This window comes from Uloborus diversus, chromosome 5 (assembly GCF_026930045.1).
Source record: "Uloborus diversus isolate 005 chromosome 5, Udiv.v.3.1, whole genome shotgun sequence".
Classification (NCBI taxonomy): Eukaryota; Metazoa; Arthropoda; class Arachnida; order Araneae; family Uloboridae; genus Uloborus; species Uloborus diversus.
Window position 1 is genome coordinate 91757992 of NC_072735.1, and position 20621 is coordinate 91778612.

At 34.3% G+C, this 20621-nt stretch overlaps 2 protein-coding genes across 2 annotated transcripts in view; one reads left to right on the plus strand and one right to left on the minus strand.

Moving 5' to 3' along the window:
• The window catches only part of LOC129221929 (40S ribosomal protein S12-like), a 28240-nt gene extending 17792 nt beyond the window's left edge, over positions 1 to 10448 (minus strand). Inside the window, exons 1-3 of the mRNA XM_054856310.1 lie at positions 10356 to 10448; positions 10211 to 10252; positions 749 to 974 (exon numbers count right to left, since the gene is read on the minus strand). Coding sequence (XP_054712285.1) covers positions 749 to 974; positions 10211 to 10227 — 243 coding nt within the window. The 5' untranslated portion in view covers positions 10228 to 10252; positions 10356 to 10448. The remainder of the gene's footprint in view (positions 1 to 748; positions 975 to 10210; positions 10253 to 10355) is intronic.
• A 7523-nt stretch (positions 10449 to 17971) lies between these two features.
• LOC129223014 (protein O-mannosyl-transferase Tmtc3-like) overlaps positions 17972 to 20621 on the plus strand; it is a 34234-nt gene continuing 31584 nt past the window's right edge. The window contains 2 exon segments of the mRNA XM_054857577.1: positions 17972 to 18169; positions 18418 to 18554. Of these exon segments, the coding sequence (XP_054713552.1) occupies positions 17972 to 18169; positions 18418 to 18554 (335 nt within the window).

Here is a 20621-nt window from a genome sequence, read left to right on the forward strand (position 1 = left end):
ATGCAAAAAATTTAAGATGATAGATTTTTGAATTTGTTGCATGAAAATAATTTGAAAATAAAAAATCCCCTTGAAACTACAATTTAATTGAGAATCTTTAGCACATTCGTGTCCAAAGCAATAGGGATAAGGAAATTTTAAATAGTATAATTGTTTTCATTTCCCAATAAAATTATTTAAAATAACCAAAAAAAAAAATAAACATTTTGCAGAACATTTTGCTAATTTTCATTAGTTTGCAGTAAAAGAAACCCCCAATTCTGCTTTGTCTTTGAAAACGAAAGCACTTAAGCATCGTCTACTTCCATCTTGTGAATGACCAAACATGGCGGCTACGTTTTGCACGTAGCTGAAATGCTCGATGAAAAAACAATGTTCTCCGATCGATCGGCGCTCCCCCTCAGTGTTTATCTTGACATTAATGCTTCCAGGGCATCAAATTGCCTCCACTTTTGTAGAGTTTGTGCACAATTCCTGACTTCCAGGATAGGGAAATTTCTTCTTTTTCCTCAGAAATCGAAAAGTGTACAAGCAAAGTCAAAAAACGGAGTTTTTTGGAAAAAATCGGATTTTCAGAGTACGCAATAAAAATCGGAGAAATTCCGGGAAAAACGGAGCACTTGGCAGCTATGAAATCTCATGTTTAAGTGTCACACCCATCACAATGGATTTGCCTTCTACCATTGGGAATAAAACTGGGAAATTTTCATTCAGTAATAAATATTTTTTATTTAATTAACCAACTCACTTTAAGCAGATTGATCTGATGTTCCGCACAGAGAGCCTCAACAAGCTTGACATAGAGAGGTTCATCACAGTTCGTCGCCAACACACAGAGAAGTGCCTGTCTCTTGTCAAGGGATTTTGCTGCTTCATGCAGACCTCGTGATAGTCTACCATGTGTTAGGGCAATCTTCAGGACTTCCTGCAGGGCAGTATTTACATCCATTTCACCACCTCTGTTGGTGCCTTCCCTGCAACAATAAATATGACTGTAAAACAACTCATGAATTTTTATTTAAAAATCGGGGAATATTCGATAAAGGTGTTTTTCCAAATGTCGCCAAATTTTGGCAATAAATCTCTCTTATGGCAACCAAGCGCCACTTCGCAATACTACGGCAACCCTACTGTTACCGTCTCGTAACACAATTTTCTACTTTGTGAGCCAAATTGTCTATGCAGTAATAAAAAAGTTCATGACGTTCTTCAAAGAAAAAGCTTGAATTCAAAAACACATTTATTTTAGACTATTTACATCTATCTAATTAAACTTCTTTCAATAAAAATGGCCAAATTAATCTTATGTCGCCTTCATCTTAATAGATAAATCTTATTCTATTTTTACGCTGTTGCCACACGTCAAAAGTAAATTTCTTGTTTTCTCGAGGCGGAAAGGATGATCACTACTGGATTTTCAAGGCTTATCTCTATCATCCTCCCCACCTTGAGTTCTGAACAAACTCTAAATCTCATCAATAATATAATTTTGTCCTTAACTAATAAATCCCCAAAATAAAAGAAAACATCATAAAATAATTCAAAATACTTAAACATAAGAAACAAGAAAAGTCTAATGTCAAACTGGAAAGTTCTGTAGGAGACACAGTTCACCAAGTAGTCACCCCTTTGTGTCTCCACAGCTCTATGACGGTGCAGTGACGGGTGCATTACCAGAGTCACTGTCCTTCACAGCCTCAGCACAGATTGGAATATTTCTTGGCTCTTGTTGGATGAACACAGGAAGGTCTGACCTGTCATTCTCTCTAAGTTCAAGAGGATACAGTCTCTGTATTGGCCTCGTCACAAAGCCCTTTGCAGTCTTCAGATGTACTAATCGTACGACATTATCTTTTCCTGGGAAAAGCTGAACTACTTTTCCCAGGGGCCAGTCCAGACGCTTCTTATCTTCGCTACCGATCAGGACAATGTCTCCCACTGCTATCAAATCATGAATTTTCGTGGATTTCGAGCGAAGAAAACCAAGATACTCAACTCTAAATCTTTTTCTAAGATGATCGCAAACAGTTTGTAAATAATTTAATCTTTTATTTAGGGATGTTCTTTCTATGCTGTCCAAGTCAGGTGTATCTGTCATAGGTAGATCGCGTAGAAACATTGCTGGGGTTAATGTTTTAAGTTCTGGATCCTCTGAGATATATGTTATAGGTCTATTGTTCATTACTGCTTCGCATTTGCAAACTAATGTTAGAAGTTCTTCATAATTTAAGGAAGAACGTCCTAAATTCTTTCGGAGAAGGTTCTTGAGAATTTTTATTAGACTTTTCCAAAACCCTTCCCACCATGGGGCTGATGGATGGTTAAACTTCCATTTGATTTGAGAAACTTCAAATTCTTTCTGTATCTTGTCCCAGTCTAATTTCTTTAGAGATTTATCTAATCCAACAAAGTTCATCCCATTATCGGAATAAACTACAGAAATTCTTCCACGTCTTGCAATAAATCTTCTCATAGCGTAGATGAACGCTGTAGTACTAATTGATTCCACCAACTCCAATTGAACACATCTGTAAACCGCACAAGTAAATATCACAATCCAAATTTTGCTTCCTGACTTCGTAAAAAGGGGACCTGCCAGATCCACCCCTGTAACTTGAAATGTAGCAGACAATTCTGTTCTATGGGAAGGAAGAGGTGGCAGAGGAGCCACCGGATGTTTAATTCTTTGCCTCTTGCAAATAACACAATCTCTTACAACCGAATGAACAGTCTTTCGTCCTTTTACAATCCAAAATCTTTCTCTCAGAATTGTTAATAATATCAGTGGTCCTGCATGTTTGTTCAAGATATGTTGTTCTTCAATAATTCTTTTAACCAATGGATGCTTTGAAGGTAGAATAATGGGAAATGAAAATTGTTCTGTCTCAGTTTCATTAAATATTCGGGACTTCATTCTCAAAATTCCGTCATTATCTTCATAGACTTGTAAACCTTGAAGTGTTTTCTTGGCATTCTCACAGATAAAGCATTCATTCCCTTTGAATGCAGCGAAAAAGAGTCTTCTCAGAATTAGTAATTTCGTCCCCGGTAATTTTTTCCAGCTTTTGAGAGTTCTTAGCTTTTGGACGAAAGCGTAGTATCCATGCTAGAATTCTTACTATTTTCGAAAATTTTGAGTGTCTTTCAGCAAAATAAACTGCTATGGAAAATACTTCGCTGTTATTTGCAGAGACTGCCACTCTGAGTTTCTTCTTTTCAATTTCTTCTTCATTCATATTAACCGAAGATTTAGGCCAGTCATCTTCAGTTTGTTTTAACCATGAAGGGCCTAACCACCAGGATGATTTCAGTAACTGTTTCACTCCACATCCTCTTGACAGTAAGTCCGCAATATTTTCACGGCCAATTATGTGGAACCAATTGTCTGCTTCTGTTAGTTTCCTAATCTCATTGACTCTGTTTCTCACAAAAACCGACCATTGATCTGGTCTCTTTATCCAAGCTAAAACGGTAGATGAATCAGTCCAGAAGAATGATCTCACCTGCTCTAAGTTCGGAGATTCCTTTAAAGATACATAAAGTCTTGCTCCTATGGTTGCGGCCATGAGCTCAAGTCGAGGAATAGTGATAGGCTTCAGGGGAGTTATTCTAGCCTTTGCTTGCAGAAGCTGAACACTGACTCCTCTTCCTGAATATTCACATCTAATGAAGACACAAGCGGCATAAGCAACTTGACTTGCATCTACAAATGTGTGGAAGCTAATATTTATATCTGGTGTAATGCCTAACCATCTTGGGATTTTAATATTTTGCAAAAGAGGTATGTCTTTTTTCCATTTCAAGAATCTTTTCTTTTTATCTTCACTTGCTACAATATCCCATGATAACTTCGTTTTCCACATTTCTTGAAGCAGAAGCTTAGGTTGAATCAAAACTGGAGCTAGAAAACCAATGGGATCAAAAAATTTTCCCACAAGAGAAAGGAGATTCCTTTTTGTAAGTGCTTTTTCTTCAAATTCAAGACATGTAGGATCAATCTCTTAAGAATCGCAATTTTTATCCCAGACGAGTCCCAGAACGTTAGATTTAGCTTCTTGTAAAGAAAATGGATCAAGAGCGGTAGTTTCTCACCCCCTCAGCTCAAATCTTCCTTCTTTCATTATTCTTGTACTCTCTTCTATGAAAGTATGAGCCTCAAATTTATCATGCACACTTGTTACACAGTTATCTACATAAAAACTATTTCTTAATTTTTCTGAAATCACTCTTGTTTCCTTCTCACTTAATGATGTTCTGCATAAATGGTGGTCTAGAACCGCTGACAAGAGAAAAGCGCTACTGGTAACGCCGAAAACTACTCTCGTATGACGAAAAATGGTCAATTCATTGTTCTTATTATACCATAAAAAGCGTAAAAAGTTTGTCTTCTTTATTCACTGATATCTGCAAAAAGGCCCTTTTAATGTCAGCAACAACCCCTATTTTTCCTACTCTAAACCTTGCTAAAATCGAAGGAATAGTTTCGATTAAATTTATTCCTGTTTCTAAACAGTCATTTAATGAGGGATAGTTGGGACCTTTTGAAGACGCATCAAACACTGGTCTAATCTTGGTCGTACCTTTTTCTTTAATAACCGGGCGATGAGGTAGGTAATGCGCTGGCATGTCTATCTCAGAATTTGATAGTTCTTCGATTATCCTTTCTTGAATCCATTCGTCAAAAACTTCATCATATTTATCTCGAAGTCCTCTTTTGTTTAAATTTCTACAAGTAGATTCAAGTCTTTTCAACGATAGATAATTATCGTGTAGAATGGCATTATCCATCTTCCACGGTAAATTTACTTCGTATCTGCAGTCTTCGTTTTGTTTCACAGCTTTTTGGAAATAATTCATAACTGCCTTATATGCATCTTCTTTAGAATTTTGTTGAATTGGATCTCTTATTCCGATAATTTCTAAATCCCACAACTTGGATACTGACACTTCACTTTGGGACAGCATAGTTGTAGCACTCATAGTAAAATTTCTTATACAATTATTTTGTGGAACTTTCCCTAGCAAAGTCCATCCCAGTTTAGTATGTAGAGCAATTAAACCGGAAGCTAATTCTTCACGTTTCCCTGTGAAAAGTTTTCCGGCAACGTCTGCACCTAAAAGAACTTCAACCGGTCCAAAGTTTCTTTGAACGTCTGTTAGATGAATGCGTTTCATTTTCAGCTCCTTTAACCAAGGTCCCTTTCTTATACTTGGAATGTCATTGCAAATAATGTTTTGATCTAAAACATCTAGACTGCAAGTATAACTGCCTTTCAGATCTGCCAAAAGAATTTTATAAGAACGATGCTTTTCAATTTTTGTTTTTGCGCCACCAAATAATGAATGACCAAGTTCTTCTTCTCCTTGCACTTTAAGTCCCATTTCTATAACGGTAGGTTTCAAGATGTATGAAAACTGTGAACCTGTATCAATAACCGCACGGACATTTCGTTCTTCATTTTTACCAATTAACTTTACAACTAAAGTTTGCAAGAGAACCTCTTTGGAAGTCATAGAATGTAACGCATCAACATTTTTCTCTAGTTCACTGTCATTATCTTCAGAATTTTCCCTAATTCCACTTCTCTTAATATCGGGACACATCATCTCATAATGACGTCTTGAACAGATGCGGCATTTTATGACGCTTCTACATTTATTGGCTAAACGTCCTTTATTAAAACAAATAAAACAGCAACCTAGATTCATCAGAAAATCTCTTTTTTGACTCATTTGTTTCATCTTAAATTCTTTGCAATCTCGTAATAAATGTTTATCATCTTCACAGAAAAAACATTTACCTCCCTTAATTTTTGTTTCGTTCAACAATTCGGACGCAGTTGAAGGACGATTTTTGCTAGTTTTGTGAGACAGTTCTTGAGAATCACGTTTACTATGTACAGGGGGGAAGTGTTCAGTGTTCTGCGTACTTGAACTTGAAATTAAAGTTGCGGCCTTTTCCCGACTTATTACTTCGGCTTTTAAAATTTTCATTATTTCCGAAACCTTCCATTCATCATCTATGGTGTACTTCTTAGTTATCTCTAATACTATATCGTTTGGCAGTAATCTGGTCAGAATCGGACAAAGTAGGGTTCCATAGCTATCTTCTGTTACTCCCAGCGATTCCAAAGTTCTTATTTCAGTTTGACAAGTGTCAAATAATTTACGCAAGGAAACAACATCATTTGATCTTTTTACGGCATTAAGGCTAAGTAACTTATTCAAATGAGAGTTAATAACTATGGTTTTCTTGCCAAAACGGTCTTTTAAGGTGTCGATAGCTGATTGATAATTATTATTGGTCAAGCTAAATCCTTTAATTGCATTCGAAGCTGCCCCTTTCAAATATGAACGTAAATAGTTGAATTTGTATACATTAGAAATATTGGTATTCTTATGGATTGCAGACTCATATTGGTCCCAGAATCTTTGCCAATCTGATGGTTTACCATCAAATTTATCGATGATAATCAGTCGCGGAAGATTAATGTGAGCAGTTTCATTTTCCCGAATCACAATTCTTTGTTCTGTTTCTGAACCATTTAACGTCGCAGTCGGCGCAATGAAATGGGAAGGAACTTCAAATTTTGTTTTGGCACGTTTTACTTTTGATCGCCAAATTACTATGTTAGAGTGGTATTCATCGCATTTTAAAATTTCGTCTTCTAAATCTTTCAAATCAATCGTTTTTTGAATTTCAGTGTCGAGACAATTAAGTTCTTTTTCTTTCAAATCTAATTCTGCCAAAAATTGGTCTAAATCCTCTTCATTTATGTTACCTTCTATAAATTTGGCATCAATTTTGTTGATTAATTTTGTTGTTTGAGTTCTAAAAACAGTGCGCTTTGCTTTATTAACCGCATCCATTATCTATGTATTGCAGTTATCTTAAATTAAAACTTCAGCAAATAAGCACAATATCTTTTATAAATTCTATCAAATCGTATTTTCTGTTTCTTACAGTATAGTAAGCAATGGTAACTTACTTCTTTCAATCTTGCAGAGGATAACCAAAAATTCGTCAGTCATTCCATGGCGATCACGTCATAATAATTCCATCTGTATTACTGAATAGACAAAGCCCACCCGGGGGCGCCAAATGTTACCGTCTCGTAACACAATTTTCTACTTTGTGAGCCAAATTGTCTATGCAGTAATAAAAAAGTTCATGACGTTCTTCAAAGAAAAAGCTTGAATTCAAAAACACATTTATTTTAGACTATTTACACATTATTTACATCTATCTAATTAAACTTCTTTCAATAAAAATGGCCAAATTAATCTTATGTCGCCTTCATCTTAATAGATAAATCTTATTCTATTTTTACGCTGTTGCCACATGTCAAAAGTAAATTTCTTGTTTTCTCGAGGCGGAAAGGATGATCACTACTGGATTTTCAAGGCTTATCTCTATCACCTACTATTTTCCCCTTCCCTGGCGATAAATTGCTCTCATAGCAAACCGGCGCCACTACGGGGATACTACGGCAACCCCTTTACCACCCACTCTACGGAGCGGAGCGCCCCCTGCCTTTCCCCCCACCCCCGCTTTTCGCATGAGAGTGCAGTGGTTTCCCCTCATGGCCAAATTTTTTTTTAATTAAATTCTCCTAATATTCGTATTCTCTTAGCACACAGGGGTCTGTCCAGGATTTTTCACAGGGTCCGTTTTTGTGAAAAATCAATTATTTTTGTGAAAAACCAAATAATTTTGCAAAAAAAATTTTTTTTTTGTAAAAATGTAAGTTTAGACTTTTGAGATGGTGGAAACTGAATCATCGACACTTAAAATTGAGTGTTTTCTCTCTTTTCTGTTAAGAATATCATTCTTGAGTGTTTTTCTAGTATTTGGGGAGAGGGGAAGGGGCATCGCTCCCTGGAAGATGGGCACCCCTCAAGTATCAATATTTATCTAGCATTCTACATCATGTTAAATTGTACTAGAAATGTTATTTGTATAGTATTTAAAATAACTGTAAGAAAAAAAATTCAGGCAGGGGTTCAGCATATAACTTTTTAACCCAAGACACTGTTTAAGAGCAGAGTTTCGTTTAAACATTATAAACTCTTATTTTACAAAAATAAAAAAATATTTTATTTTTTTACCTGTTAACTAAGCGTACGAAACATCGAAAATTCGAAACATCAGATTTCTATAGCGGATGCAAAGAGATTGCAATCCTTAAAGTGAAGGCATTAAAAGTATAAAAACTGCTCGTTGCATTTTTTTTTTGATAAAATTATTTTTGAATTGCATTTTAGAGTCCTATGATAAACATATCATTAATATCTGGACACAGTTGAAGGAAAAATAAATAAATAAATAAAATAAAAAATAAACCATCGATTCAGCATTTTACTTATCGACTCATAAAAGAAAATGGAATTCCACTTTAAAAGCTTGAAATAAGCTTTGTTACAAAAATAAAGATATTTTTCATTTATTTGCATCCCAAAAGCGAAGTTACTGGCTTGAAAAAAGAATAAAATATGATTATCATATTGGATGTAAAAAGATTGCGTTTTTCAAAATGTAGGCATCTATAGAAAAAAAAAAGGTAAATAAAATTTTATTTAAAGTTAATTATCCTTTTTAGCATCGAAAAACCAAACCCATATAACTATCTCCCAAAGTAATAGTTTAACATTGCACCAACAGACACTAAGAGGCGATAAACAGTTAAACATCATCCTTTTCAGTTCTAAGTTCCTTTCACTGTACATTATTGAAGATTAAATCATGAGTGGGGAGAAAAGTGCTTACTACACCTATTCAGAGAATGTTGACGCTTTTTCAAAGAAGTTTACAACAACATCGCTGAATAAAACAAACAAGCAAAATTATAAACCAAACTGACTTTCAGCTGTTAATTTCTTTCAAAGAAACCAACAACAGGCATTATATTTATTGGCCGTACTGATTTTTTATGGCTTGCAGAAGCATCACAAGAGTGCCGATTTTTTTTTCTTTTGCAAAATTAGCTGATTTTGTACAAGTTGATTCCTCTAATTTAACTTTAAAAGAGGTTCCAAACATTATCGTTTTTTTACAGGAAATATGCTGTATTATTTTAATTTGAGATATACTCTTTCAATAAACAATTTGTGAAAGATCCGTTTTTGTTTATCAGAATTTTGTGAAGGGTCCGTTTTGGTTGATAGGGATTTTGTGAAAGGTCCGTTTTGGTCGATCGGATTTTTGTGAAGGGTCCATTACCCAAATTTGCTCTCGCCAGACCCCTGGCACAGCTCCTAAAACATTTCATTACAAATAACATTGAACTTTATTCAAAATAACCTAAAGCTATTTTATTTTTTTGGATGACTTTCTAATTCATAGTCATTGGAGCAACACCTTTTAAATGAGTAAATGGTTAAAAATTCACATGAATATTGGCCAACTAGATGTAATCTATTTCTACCTAACAAATATACATAATAGATTCGATACCGACAAATTAAATAAACAGATACTGACCTAACATTAAGAACACTGAAACAGAAATGCATGCAGCAATATTGTTTAAGGGCATATTTGTATACAGTAATGTTTACTGACTCATTTAATTAAGAAGAATACTCCCTGTACATTTCATAATTACCTAACATCCCAGGCAACTTCGGGGTTTCTTTGCATAATAGTAAGACCGTACGTGGGGAAGTTATGCGTACATTAATCAGGGATAAAAGTGAACTCAAGTAAAATTTTCCAAAGACGGTGTGAAATTATCGAAAGCTCACCCCCCCCCCTTCCTTGTAAAATCTCTTTAAATATGCACACAAAAATCATGGTAAATATTGAAGAAAAAAAAATGAAAGGCTTTCTTTTCCTTTTTAATATAAACTTTCAGTCTGACGATGTTGCTAGACGAAAACTTCGGAAGCAGCAACCCGAAATTTTCGGATCACAAACACCCCTGAATTAATTGAATTTAATATATGAAACGGACAACAGGCAGCTTAATTTAGCATGTTGCATTCAACGCAAAAAACAAAACATACGTCAACGAAAAAAATCACGGCTTACCTCTTGAACAATCATGCTGCTTAGGAAAATTTAAAACCAGAACCATACCACTAAGACAATGAAAGAATTTTTAAAAAACAGCGGAAAAAACCTCAATTTAAAACAAAAATTAGGAGCAAAACATTACAATGATACATAGTACGATCAATTAACAGTACTTAAGCAATAAATAAAACTTACACTTCAATGTCGGACATTTTGGAATTTTGATATTAGCTTCACCTAAAAGTTCAAAACATCGGAAATCAGTATAAAATGCAATGAAATTAAATCATAATAATTTGCATAAGATGTTTACAGATTGAAAAAACAATTCATATCTTACTTTATTCACGTTTTTATTTACTACTTCAAAGACCGAAATGCCATCCGTGATGCCAAGCAAAAAAGAGAAATTTGGAAAATAAACTACTCAACTGCACTTTAGGCAGCACTAGATTTTTGTGTTGACGTTCCGAAATAGTGGTAAACTTTTTATACTCAGAATCTTGAATTACATTAATAGAATACTTATATTAATGGAACATTTAAAAACAATGTGCTAAATTGTGCTTTGCAAAAATTGCATCACAAGATACAATTTCACCTTGCAATGTTTTCTCTACCAGTTCAGTGTTGTTTTATGCTTTTACAAAATTTTTCTAGAAAAGTTTCTGCTGTAAAATGAAGAAATTTTTCTTTTTTGTTCTAATTTTCACTGACAAAATGTATGATTCCTTTGAAGTAGGGGGTCACCTGGAGGGGTGATTTGACCCCTCGTGGTTGCAGGAAAAAAATTTTAATGTTGCCCGCATTTTGTTTGCTAAAAAAACGAGTTCCGGTCCGGGATGAATCGTTATACGTTTCCGGTTGGTGTCAAGTCTTGTTGATGTTCTAGTTCTTGAATGTACTTAATTTTAGTGCCTTAGAAATTTACAATGATGCAATTTCATAGATTCTAATTGCATTCTTCTTCATTAATTCAATGTAAGTGTCTCTAATTCTTTGGGTTCAAGCGGGGAAACTAGTAATCTAATGGATTTTAATTTCATGTGGATTTGTTTTGATGTATATTAAAACGCTATTTTCGATACTTTATACATATTTTGCTTAGGTTGTTTTGCTCTCTTTTACAAAGAGAAATTTTTTAGACGCTGAAATGATTTCAAAGTTGAAGTGCCCTTTATTTTCTGTATTAAAACTGATTGAAGGTTGATTTTTTTTTAAATTACAAAGTTTCCCTTTAAAACGTACTAAAAGAGCAAACTTGTGGTGGAGTAACGTTTGTTTTTTCAGAAGAACTTTTCAGCTGTTAATACTCCTTTGAATTAATGAGGGTTTTTCTTTTGACGAGAAGAGCGAAAACTTCGAACATCAATGTGAGACAAATGTTCGTCAGTATATTCCAGACTGCATGATAGCATTTTTGTTATGAATGAACAAATGATCACAAAAAACAGTTACAAGCAAGATTTGTTAAAATTGAAGATGTGTGCAATTGTTATCCATTAAGTTTTTCCTACTACTTCTACCAGAGGCGGATCCAGTCTAGCTGGGCCCAGAGCCTGTTGCTGGCGTCACTTTTGTATTTGTATAAGACAGAATTCTCAGAGGGGGCCATTCAAAAAAATATGGTTGCTTTGGAAAATTTTTGAATTTTACAAATATCAATATAACCCACCTTTAACTGGAGCATTTTTTTAGGAATTTTCACTAGGCGATGCAAGTTTAACATAAAGACTGCAACCTTCTTAGTGATTTTCCTCTTTTCTTAACAAACGTGTGCATATAATATTGCCTCAAAGTGGTATTCCTGTAATCAGTACTGTGTTCTGAGGCAACTGCACAGGACTTCTTATTTAAAAGGAAGTCGATATGAACCAACCATAAGTATAATACGAACTCCGAAGTAAAGGTAAAGGGGGTCCGGGGGTCTCCCAGAAATTTTTCGAATTTTTAGTCTTAAAAGCAAATTTTAGACAATCTTTGGTAATCTTAAAGGAGAAGAGTCCGTGGCGCTCCACTGTCTATTTTTTGAAATAATAGCTCTTAGAATGCAGTTTTAGACAATCTTTGATGATGATATTAGAGGGATTAGAGATTTTAGGGCCCATCTAGGGAAATTTTCCTGATTTGTAATCTTAGAAATGCATTTTAACTGTTTGTAATATTAAGGGCTCAGGTGCACCCCCCCCCCCCCCCACGCTCATTTCTGAAATTGAAAGTTTAAAAACACAAACATTACCTCCAATAATGTTAAGATGAGGGAGGTTTGGGGTTTCTCCGGCGGATTTTTTTCCTCATTGTAGAGCCAAAAACGCAGTTTAATACTATCTTGTCATGATGATACGTGGGGGAGACATTTGGGGGCCCACACCAAGAATTTTTTCTAATTTGCAGTCTTAAAGATGCATTCTAATTATCTTTGGCAATATGTTGTAGCTCTAAGAAGGCTGTTTTGGACGATTTTTGGTGATGTTAAGAGAAGGAGAGATTTTAAAAGGCCTATCCCAGGAAATTTCACTAATTTATAGACTAAAAATGCATTCTAGACTATCTTTGGTAAGGTTAAGGGTTGAAGAGATTCTGAGATCCACACCCAAACTCCCAAAATTTTTTCAAAATTGAACTCTTTAAATTCCAAATGTAGGCAATCCATGATTTAACTTTTGGAGGACCCTTTTGGAACATGAGTAACTTTTAGAGGACCAGCAATTTTTCGAAATTGAAGCTCCAAAAACGTTATTCTCGGAGCCTTTCAATCATGTTAGGGAGGGAGGAGTTCTCCCACGGAAATATTTTGAAACTCAAGCGCTTAAAACAAAATTTAGGCCAATCTTGAACGATGTTGGCGAAAAAGAGAAGAAGGGGTCCCTCCCCTGGAAACTTAAACAAGTTAATTTTTAAAACCTGGTTTGTAGATGATCTTTGGTAATATTAACAAAAGGAAGAGGAGTGGTTTGTAGGGTCCCATATTAAAAAGGGAATGAAGAATAATTACATAGCACTGTATAAAGCCGGGTTAAAACTTAAATTTAACTTTAAACTTAATGCGCAATCATTAAATGTATTTCTTTTTATTGGACACTTACTAACACACATCCCTTTTCTTTCCCCCATGAGGAGAGAAATAATAAGGATTTTTTTATATTTAGCTCTGAAAAAGATTTTAAACTATTTTTAAAACTTTCCTAGGATGACCATGGCCCCCTCTCATTGTTTTTCTTACTGTTAGACTTACAGGGGTCGATCCAGGTTTTATTTTTTGGGTCCCCATTTTGTGAAAAAGCAAAATATTTTTGTGAATTTTCTTTATTTTTGTGAAAAACTAAAATATTTTTGTGAATTTTATTTATTTTTGTAAAAAAGACCTTCTCGTGATTTTTTTCTTGGAAAAGATTGTATAAAAGCATTTTTAGCTGTCATATCGTTATAGAAAAGCCCTAGACAGGTTTCTGGGGTGATTGCAAGTCCTTGAAGAATACCTGAAAGCTGTCAAGAGAAAATGCGCTGGGGGGAAGGGGGGAGTAAGACCCTTAATATTTTATTCGTAATTTGACACATACATTACATTTATTGATTTTTACAAATATACATATGCAAGGCACACTTTCTTAAGGTGAAAGTCTCACAATTTCCTGTTTGTCCCTCTCAAATGCTTTTAGAGCAATGAAAATTGCACATGCTGCTGCACGTAATGATAACTCTTAATACAATATGAACAGACTCAAAGATATCACATATTTCTTAACACAGAAGTGAAATACTCATTAAAGATGCCATGTATGTGTTTGAAAAACGTAAAAGTAATTAAAACCCAAAATAATACTGCACCAGCATTCAACGTTTAATTTTTTGACATTTGACGTTCTTACAGAGTAGGTATTTCGTTTAAAACTTTGCAATTTAATGATGTTAAATAATGTATAAAGAAATTTTATTTGTTTGCCACTTAACAAGGTACAGTCAACATCAAAAATGCAAAAAATTCATTTACCATGGCGCGTGTAAGGAAATCAAGATCTTCGAAATAAATAAAAATATAAAAACAGCATATAAAAGAATTTTATTTTTAGTAAAGTTATTTTAGAATTGGATTTCGAAACTCAACACAAACTAATAATAAATATATATTGCGTAATCAAAGTAAAATTTAGGATTTTCCTGAAAACAACGGAATTTCAGTATTTTCAAAGATAAATGTTTTGAACTGAAATGTGGGATAAATACGTGGTATTCTTACCACAAGTTAGCAAATGTTTTTTTATTTCATTGTCATCTAAGTTTTCCCCCAAAAATTTAACTAGAGATTCAAAATTCTCAGAAATGGCCCATTGCTTCTTGATTATAAAGTACAAAATTTGAATCAACTTACCAATCAATTTTCTGTTAAATTTTTTTTTTTTTTTGCTTCAGTTCCAATCTCTGCACTTTCAGATTTTTTTGAGAATTCCTTCTTTTGCACTAGATTTTTGTATATTGACAGCCTCTCTGTGATTTTTGCTGCACTCATGTTTTTTTAAAACTCTATTGGGTGACGGCTTTTCTTGATATCAACTCCAATATTTACTCAAGTTTTGTTCGAATCACTAACATTCAAGAAAGATGAACATATTTTGCACAAAAAACCCTTAGCTGAATAACTGTAGTAAAGCCAGCTATACACCTTTTCATAATTTGCAATGTACTTTTCATTTATTGCATGCTTCTTATTTCCATTTATACTCTCAAATACAATTGCTTGATTCATTATTTGATGGCTCAATCTCAATATCATCATCAGTTGAAGTTGCTTCAGATTCACTTCCAGTATTTTCTGCCTCAAAAATCGTTATACTTTCGTGAACTGCTTCACTGTCATTTGATGTACTATCTTTTACCGCATTTCCCGAGTCCTCCAAAACGGGAAAATTTGCGTTACTATCTTTTACCGCATTTTCCAAGTGCTCCGAAACGGGAACATTTCCTGCACTATCGTTTACCGCATTTTCCGAGTCCTCCGAAACGGGAACATTTGCGTTACTGTTACTGAATGATGAATTGGTGGTAGCGATTTTATCGGGGTTGTTAATTGCTGACTTGAAGAAATTCACAATATTTTGAGATCCAACGTTCAAAGAGCAAAATTTTTAAACATAATACGCAGAATTTCGGGAGGTACCTCCCGTTGCAGGACGTCCTCGTTTCATATTTTAATTTCTTGAAGAATTATTTTCAACGAACAAGCGATCTCTCCAAACTGAGATTATTGCGGCTGCTATCTCCAGCGCTCCATTATCTGCTAGAAACGTAACGAAATATTTTGCAAAACACAAATTATAATCGAATAGAATAACAATTTATTCTTTGATGCGCCTAAAAAATGTCCACTTAAACACGCGAAGGCGCGAACAAGCTAACTCCGAAAAAGATCGTCTGCGCTCCTGGATCGCAGACGATCTGTTACAAAAGAAAAATTAATACCGAGAAAGAAAACGAACTGGAATAATAAACAATTACCACATTTTTTTAAATTTATCGTCTGCAGTTTTTTTTTTTAATTTATCGTCTGCAGATTACGCGATTCGCGCAACTTTTTATTAAATCCCACTCAATAAAACTTCCTTTGCGCGCTGTTCCCGTTGCTCACCATTAGCAGACATACGTTAAAAAAATGCGACATTGCTCATCTCGAAGTTTCATATTTATTTAAAGAAGACAGCAAGATTAAGTAGAATGACTGACGATATTTTTCAGCTGGCATTGTATTTTATCAATAAAAGAAGGAATCTGGGAATTAAACTACAAAAATAAATAAATAAATAAATAATAATAATGCAGTTATTCTTTTGGTTTACTGTATGCTGTACTGTACGCTCAAACTAGCGTGACTTTGAAAGTTATCTGTTGCTTCCACACGTACAGTCTACAAGAAAAATAGCAGGAAAGAAAAAATGAAAAATGCATTTTAAACCAACAATTCTCAGCAGACAACGGTCCGCGAGAAAATTTGACCGGTCCTCGTTTCCAATAAAATAAAATTTCCTTATTTTATTTTTATTCCTAATTTTATACGATATTTTATGCATTAATATATCCATTACTTTGCCAAGATTTATTCGCTTATGAAAATTTACACAAATTAGCTGCGCTTATTTTTACATTCAAATTGTGTAAGTCATTAAAAACAATTTTACAATTAACTTTTGTAAGTTTATTTTGAGTAGAAGGTTTTTCTTTTTGGAATTTGTTTTTAAAAAAAGGACAAAACAGATTAGTTTATTTTAGTGAAAAAAAAAAGTAAAAATTTCTACCGGTCCGTGAAATTTTTTGACGAAGTTTTACCGGTCCGAGTGTCAAAAAAAAAAAAAAAAGATCAAGAAACGCTGCTTTAAACTAAAGAATATGAGAAAAAGTGGGTACCCCTGGCTTAATCACACCTTTTTTTTTCATTAAATGCAATCGTGTCAAGTGAGCTTTCGAGATCGGACAGTATCAATTACAGACTACAGGGAATTTCGGCAATCGGTTGTTCGACGTTTCCCGCGTAGTCACTTATACTCTAACACGATTTAATTAATTGCTATACAATACGATTTGCATCAGCATGCGCCAGTATTCAATGCGAATTTCTATGCAATTGGTTAAAAAAATGAAAATATAAGATTTTCGAGTGTTCTTTTTAACCTTCGTTCGGGAATAATTTTCAGAAATTTTGCTCGTCCGTTCCGTAAGATAACACCCCAACTATGAACCTTAAACTTTTTCAAAATAAACTGAAGGAAATATTAACAAATTAAAAAAACCGGAGAATATTTAAATTAATTTTTAAAAAAAAGAAAGAAAGAGCAAAAAAACTAGAAGATCTGCATCTGGCAAGGTTTCAATTTGCAGCTAATTTTGAGCATTAAAAATGCATAATTTGACAAAATAATATGGATAAATGAAAGATGCGTGCAATTAAGACACAATTGAAAGTTACAATGATTCAAAGGAATATTTAATTCAGAAATATTTTGTCATTGAAGCAAATCAAACCAACAGAATATAGGCGATAAATTTGCCGTGGCGTGAAATGAGTCATCGCACTCGTAGAACAGCAGAAAATCATCGAATCAATTCTTTATCACGTGCTCATTATTTTTCTTGGATTTTGGCTAGCCACCAATCACAAGCGTCCCCCCCCCCCCGCCTCTGACGCTCTAAAGTAAAAACAAATCACACAGCAGGCAAAAAGATAAGACAGGGGAAGGTGGAAGAGGTGTAGGCTTTCGCGTAGATGCGTACACATTTGCGGTTAAAAAATATTGTGAAAAGGCTGCCTTTTTATAAATTTTTGTGAAGGGGCTGCTTTTACAACGCGGAATTTTGTGAATGAGGCCGCTTTTGCGATGGGGAATTTTGTGAATGGGGCCCCTTTTGCGACGCGGAATTTTGTGAATGGGGCCGCTTTTGCCATGTGGAATTTTGTGAAGGGGCCGCAAAGCGGCCCCAATTTGGCGCTGGATCGACCCCTGACTTAGTATGCTTATAAGGGAAATGTTTTGCATTTTTGATCAAAAAAAGGGGATTTTAACTATTCTTGAAATTTTCTCGGTGGGGCCATAGCCCCCACCGAGAAATAAAACGTATTACTATACCGTATTAACGTAAATAATCATATGTTACGTAACGTATTAATAACGTAGAAATAAATAACGTCGATAATACATTTAGTAATAAACGTATTACCGAAAGGTAAACTCGCCCTCTTGAAAAAATATATTATCTTAGTAAAGTGGCGTTTTTTTAGAATTCACTGCATATTGAAAACATTTACTTCAGAAACAAACTAAATACAATAACTAAACATCTGTTTCAGCAGAAACAAACTAAATACAATAACTAAAGATCTGTTTCAAATTAAACTAAAAAATCTGCAAACCCTGGCTTCTGTCATCACTTTGATTTTGTTTTCAATTCTCAGTTACGTTCTTTTTTCAGATGTCTTCTTTATGGAGTCACTTCACACACCAAGGGGTCCTTGTAATTGCTGCAGCTTCCTTCTGCTACTTGAATGCCCTACAATCTGGTTTTGTGTTTGACGACATGTCTGCCATCCGAGACAACAAGGATCTTCGACCCTCGACACCGTTGAAAAACCTTTTCTTTAATGATTTTTGGGGAACACCCATTCACAAGGTGCGTGACTTCCTCTTGTTTGCCAATCTAGGATTGAAATATATTGCATCATTCAAAAAATAATATACGACTGATTTACTCTTTGATTAAAATTTTAAACAGTAGTTTAAACCCTATAAAATCCACTAAATTCCAATGATAATGTCTTTTATGTGTTTTATGAACTACCATCACTTGCATGAATGGTATTTTGTGTATATTTTGCTACTATAATTTAAATCTCTCTCAAAAACCTTTGTCTCCTCCAGGAGCATAGCCACAAATCATACCGTCCTTTGTGTGTGCTGACCTTCCGCCTCAGCTATGCTTTGCATGGGCTTGATCCTTGGGGATACCATCTATTTAACATCCTGCTCCATATTGGAGTGTCTCTGTTGTATCTTAGGTGAGTATTTTTACATTTTCTACCAGCATCTTTCACCGGTGATTTAAATATGCTCCGATGGAAGCTGTCTTTTTTCATACAGTCAAACCCTACTATAATGAACCCCCAAGTAACTGACTTGAGATATTGCTATAGTCAAGGATTCATTACATCTGATATTTCAACAGCAAAAAAATCTGAATTCTCTAAGATATTTCCATAATGAGTATCTTAATAACACAATATTTCCATTAGTAATTAGGGTAATAAAGTGAAATGTTTTAATTATATTGTACTCAATAATAAATTAACTTTAAAAATTTACTTTAAAAAAATCTATAGCATGGAAGAAGGGTATTACTTTTAGTTGCGAGCTTTTGAATTTATATTCATTTCGCCAATTTTTTAGTCGGAACTGATGTGATATACCCCACCCTTGGCGACTTTTTCCTGTTGGCGCCAAGAAAGCGTCGCCAAGAAAACGATGTATGACGACATATGTCATACATCGTTCTTAGCGATGCTTTTTTAGCGCCAACAGGAAAAAATCGGATTAAAAAACATGATCAAAGCACTTCAGAACGCAATATATATAAAAATAATATAAAACCACAACATAAAACATCACGAATATACGCTTCAAAAATACCAGAAACTAGAAAGTTTTTGTACACAAAGAACACTGACTAGAAAGTATTTAAAATGCTTAAATTGACAAATTACTATAGCAGCTCACCAATGAAATATGTACCAATAGAAATAAAAGCTATTTTCCAACATGCATTTCATCGAACAAAAACTTTTCTCATATTCTGCTAAAAAAGAGCAAAGCGATTCAAATTGCGATGTTTGAAGCGGAAAACATCCCCAAAATCAATAACTATTTCAGCCAAAAAAGCGTTTAGTTACTCAAATTTCGACGTATGAAAAGTAGAAATGTCTCAACAGAACATCCTAAACATCAATAATACAAAAATACCATACATTTATTTGCCATCCAGATATGCTTTCAAAATACCTATTATATTTTACATAAAATAACACCTTTATATTTTTATAAAATGCTGGAATCAACTTATTTTCTGAAATTCAGTACCTAAAGGAGGCACGTTAATAGAATGTCTAAATAATTCGTGACATCGATAAGAATTGACTTTTAGAACAAAATAACCGTACTGGCATTTTCTAATGTTTTTACTTCAAAACACAACTACTGAATTTAAATTAACACAAAGTAAGCTTTCCTGTAAGGTATATTGCACGAAACAACACGTATCTCTCCTGCGTGAAACCGTGTAAACAACCAAGTAAACAAGTTTGAACAGATCTCAGATTTCCTTCGGGTTACCAAACACAGGTTAGTTTTGCCTGGGATGCCATGCTTAAAATATTATCACCTCATTGGCGAGAAAAATATTTCAATTTCGTGCAAAAAATCGGATGTCACCAAAGGGGGGGGGGGGTATATCACATCAGTACCTTTTAGTCGACTGTTGCAAACAAATCCACATGTTGATCTATAAATGCAAAAAAAATGTTCAAAACCTTGCCTTTGGGGCTGAAATTGAAGGTCCAGTACTAATATCTTCTGTTTCTTAGTAAAGTTGTCCTGATGAAAGGTTTTGAATTGATCAGAAAATACTGAAGCTCATAAAACCAGAAAAGCTTCTTGGTGCATGTTGAAAGTTGAAAATTCTGTCCAATAAAATTTGTTTGAAGAAAATCCACTTTTTAGATCAGAGAGGTTTGTTTACAAATGATAGAATTTCTTTCTCACTTTTTTCTGCAAATGATGAAAAGCTTGAAATTTTAGAAAATTTTGAATCACTGTAGCCAACATTTGAGGATTGTTAGAAGCATCTGATATTGCATTAATGACATAGGACTTCAGTTCAGACCATTTAAAGGGCAGGCGACAACACCCTACAACCAGGCGATCACTATATCCTGGGTTCACTATAGTGGGGTTCGACTGTATTACTGTATCAATGATTAAAAGTCTTGTACTTTTTCTTGTCCTTAAAAGAAATCAATGATATATGTAAAATTATATTTTTTTACAAGAACAGGCCACCATCGGGGAAGTTG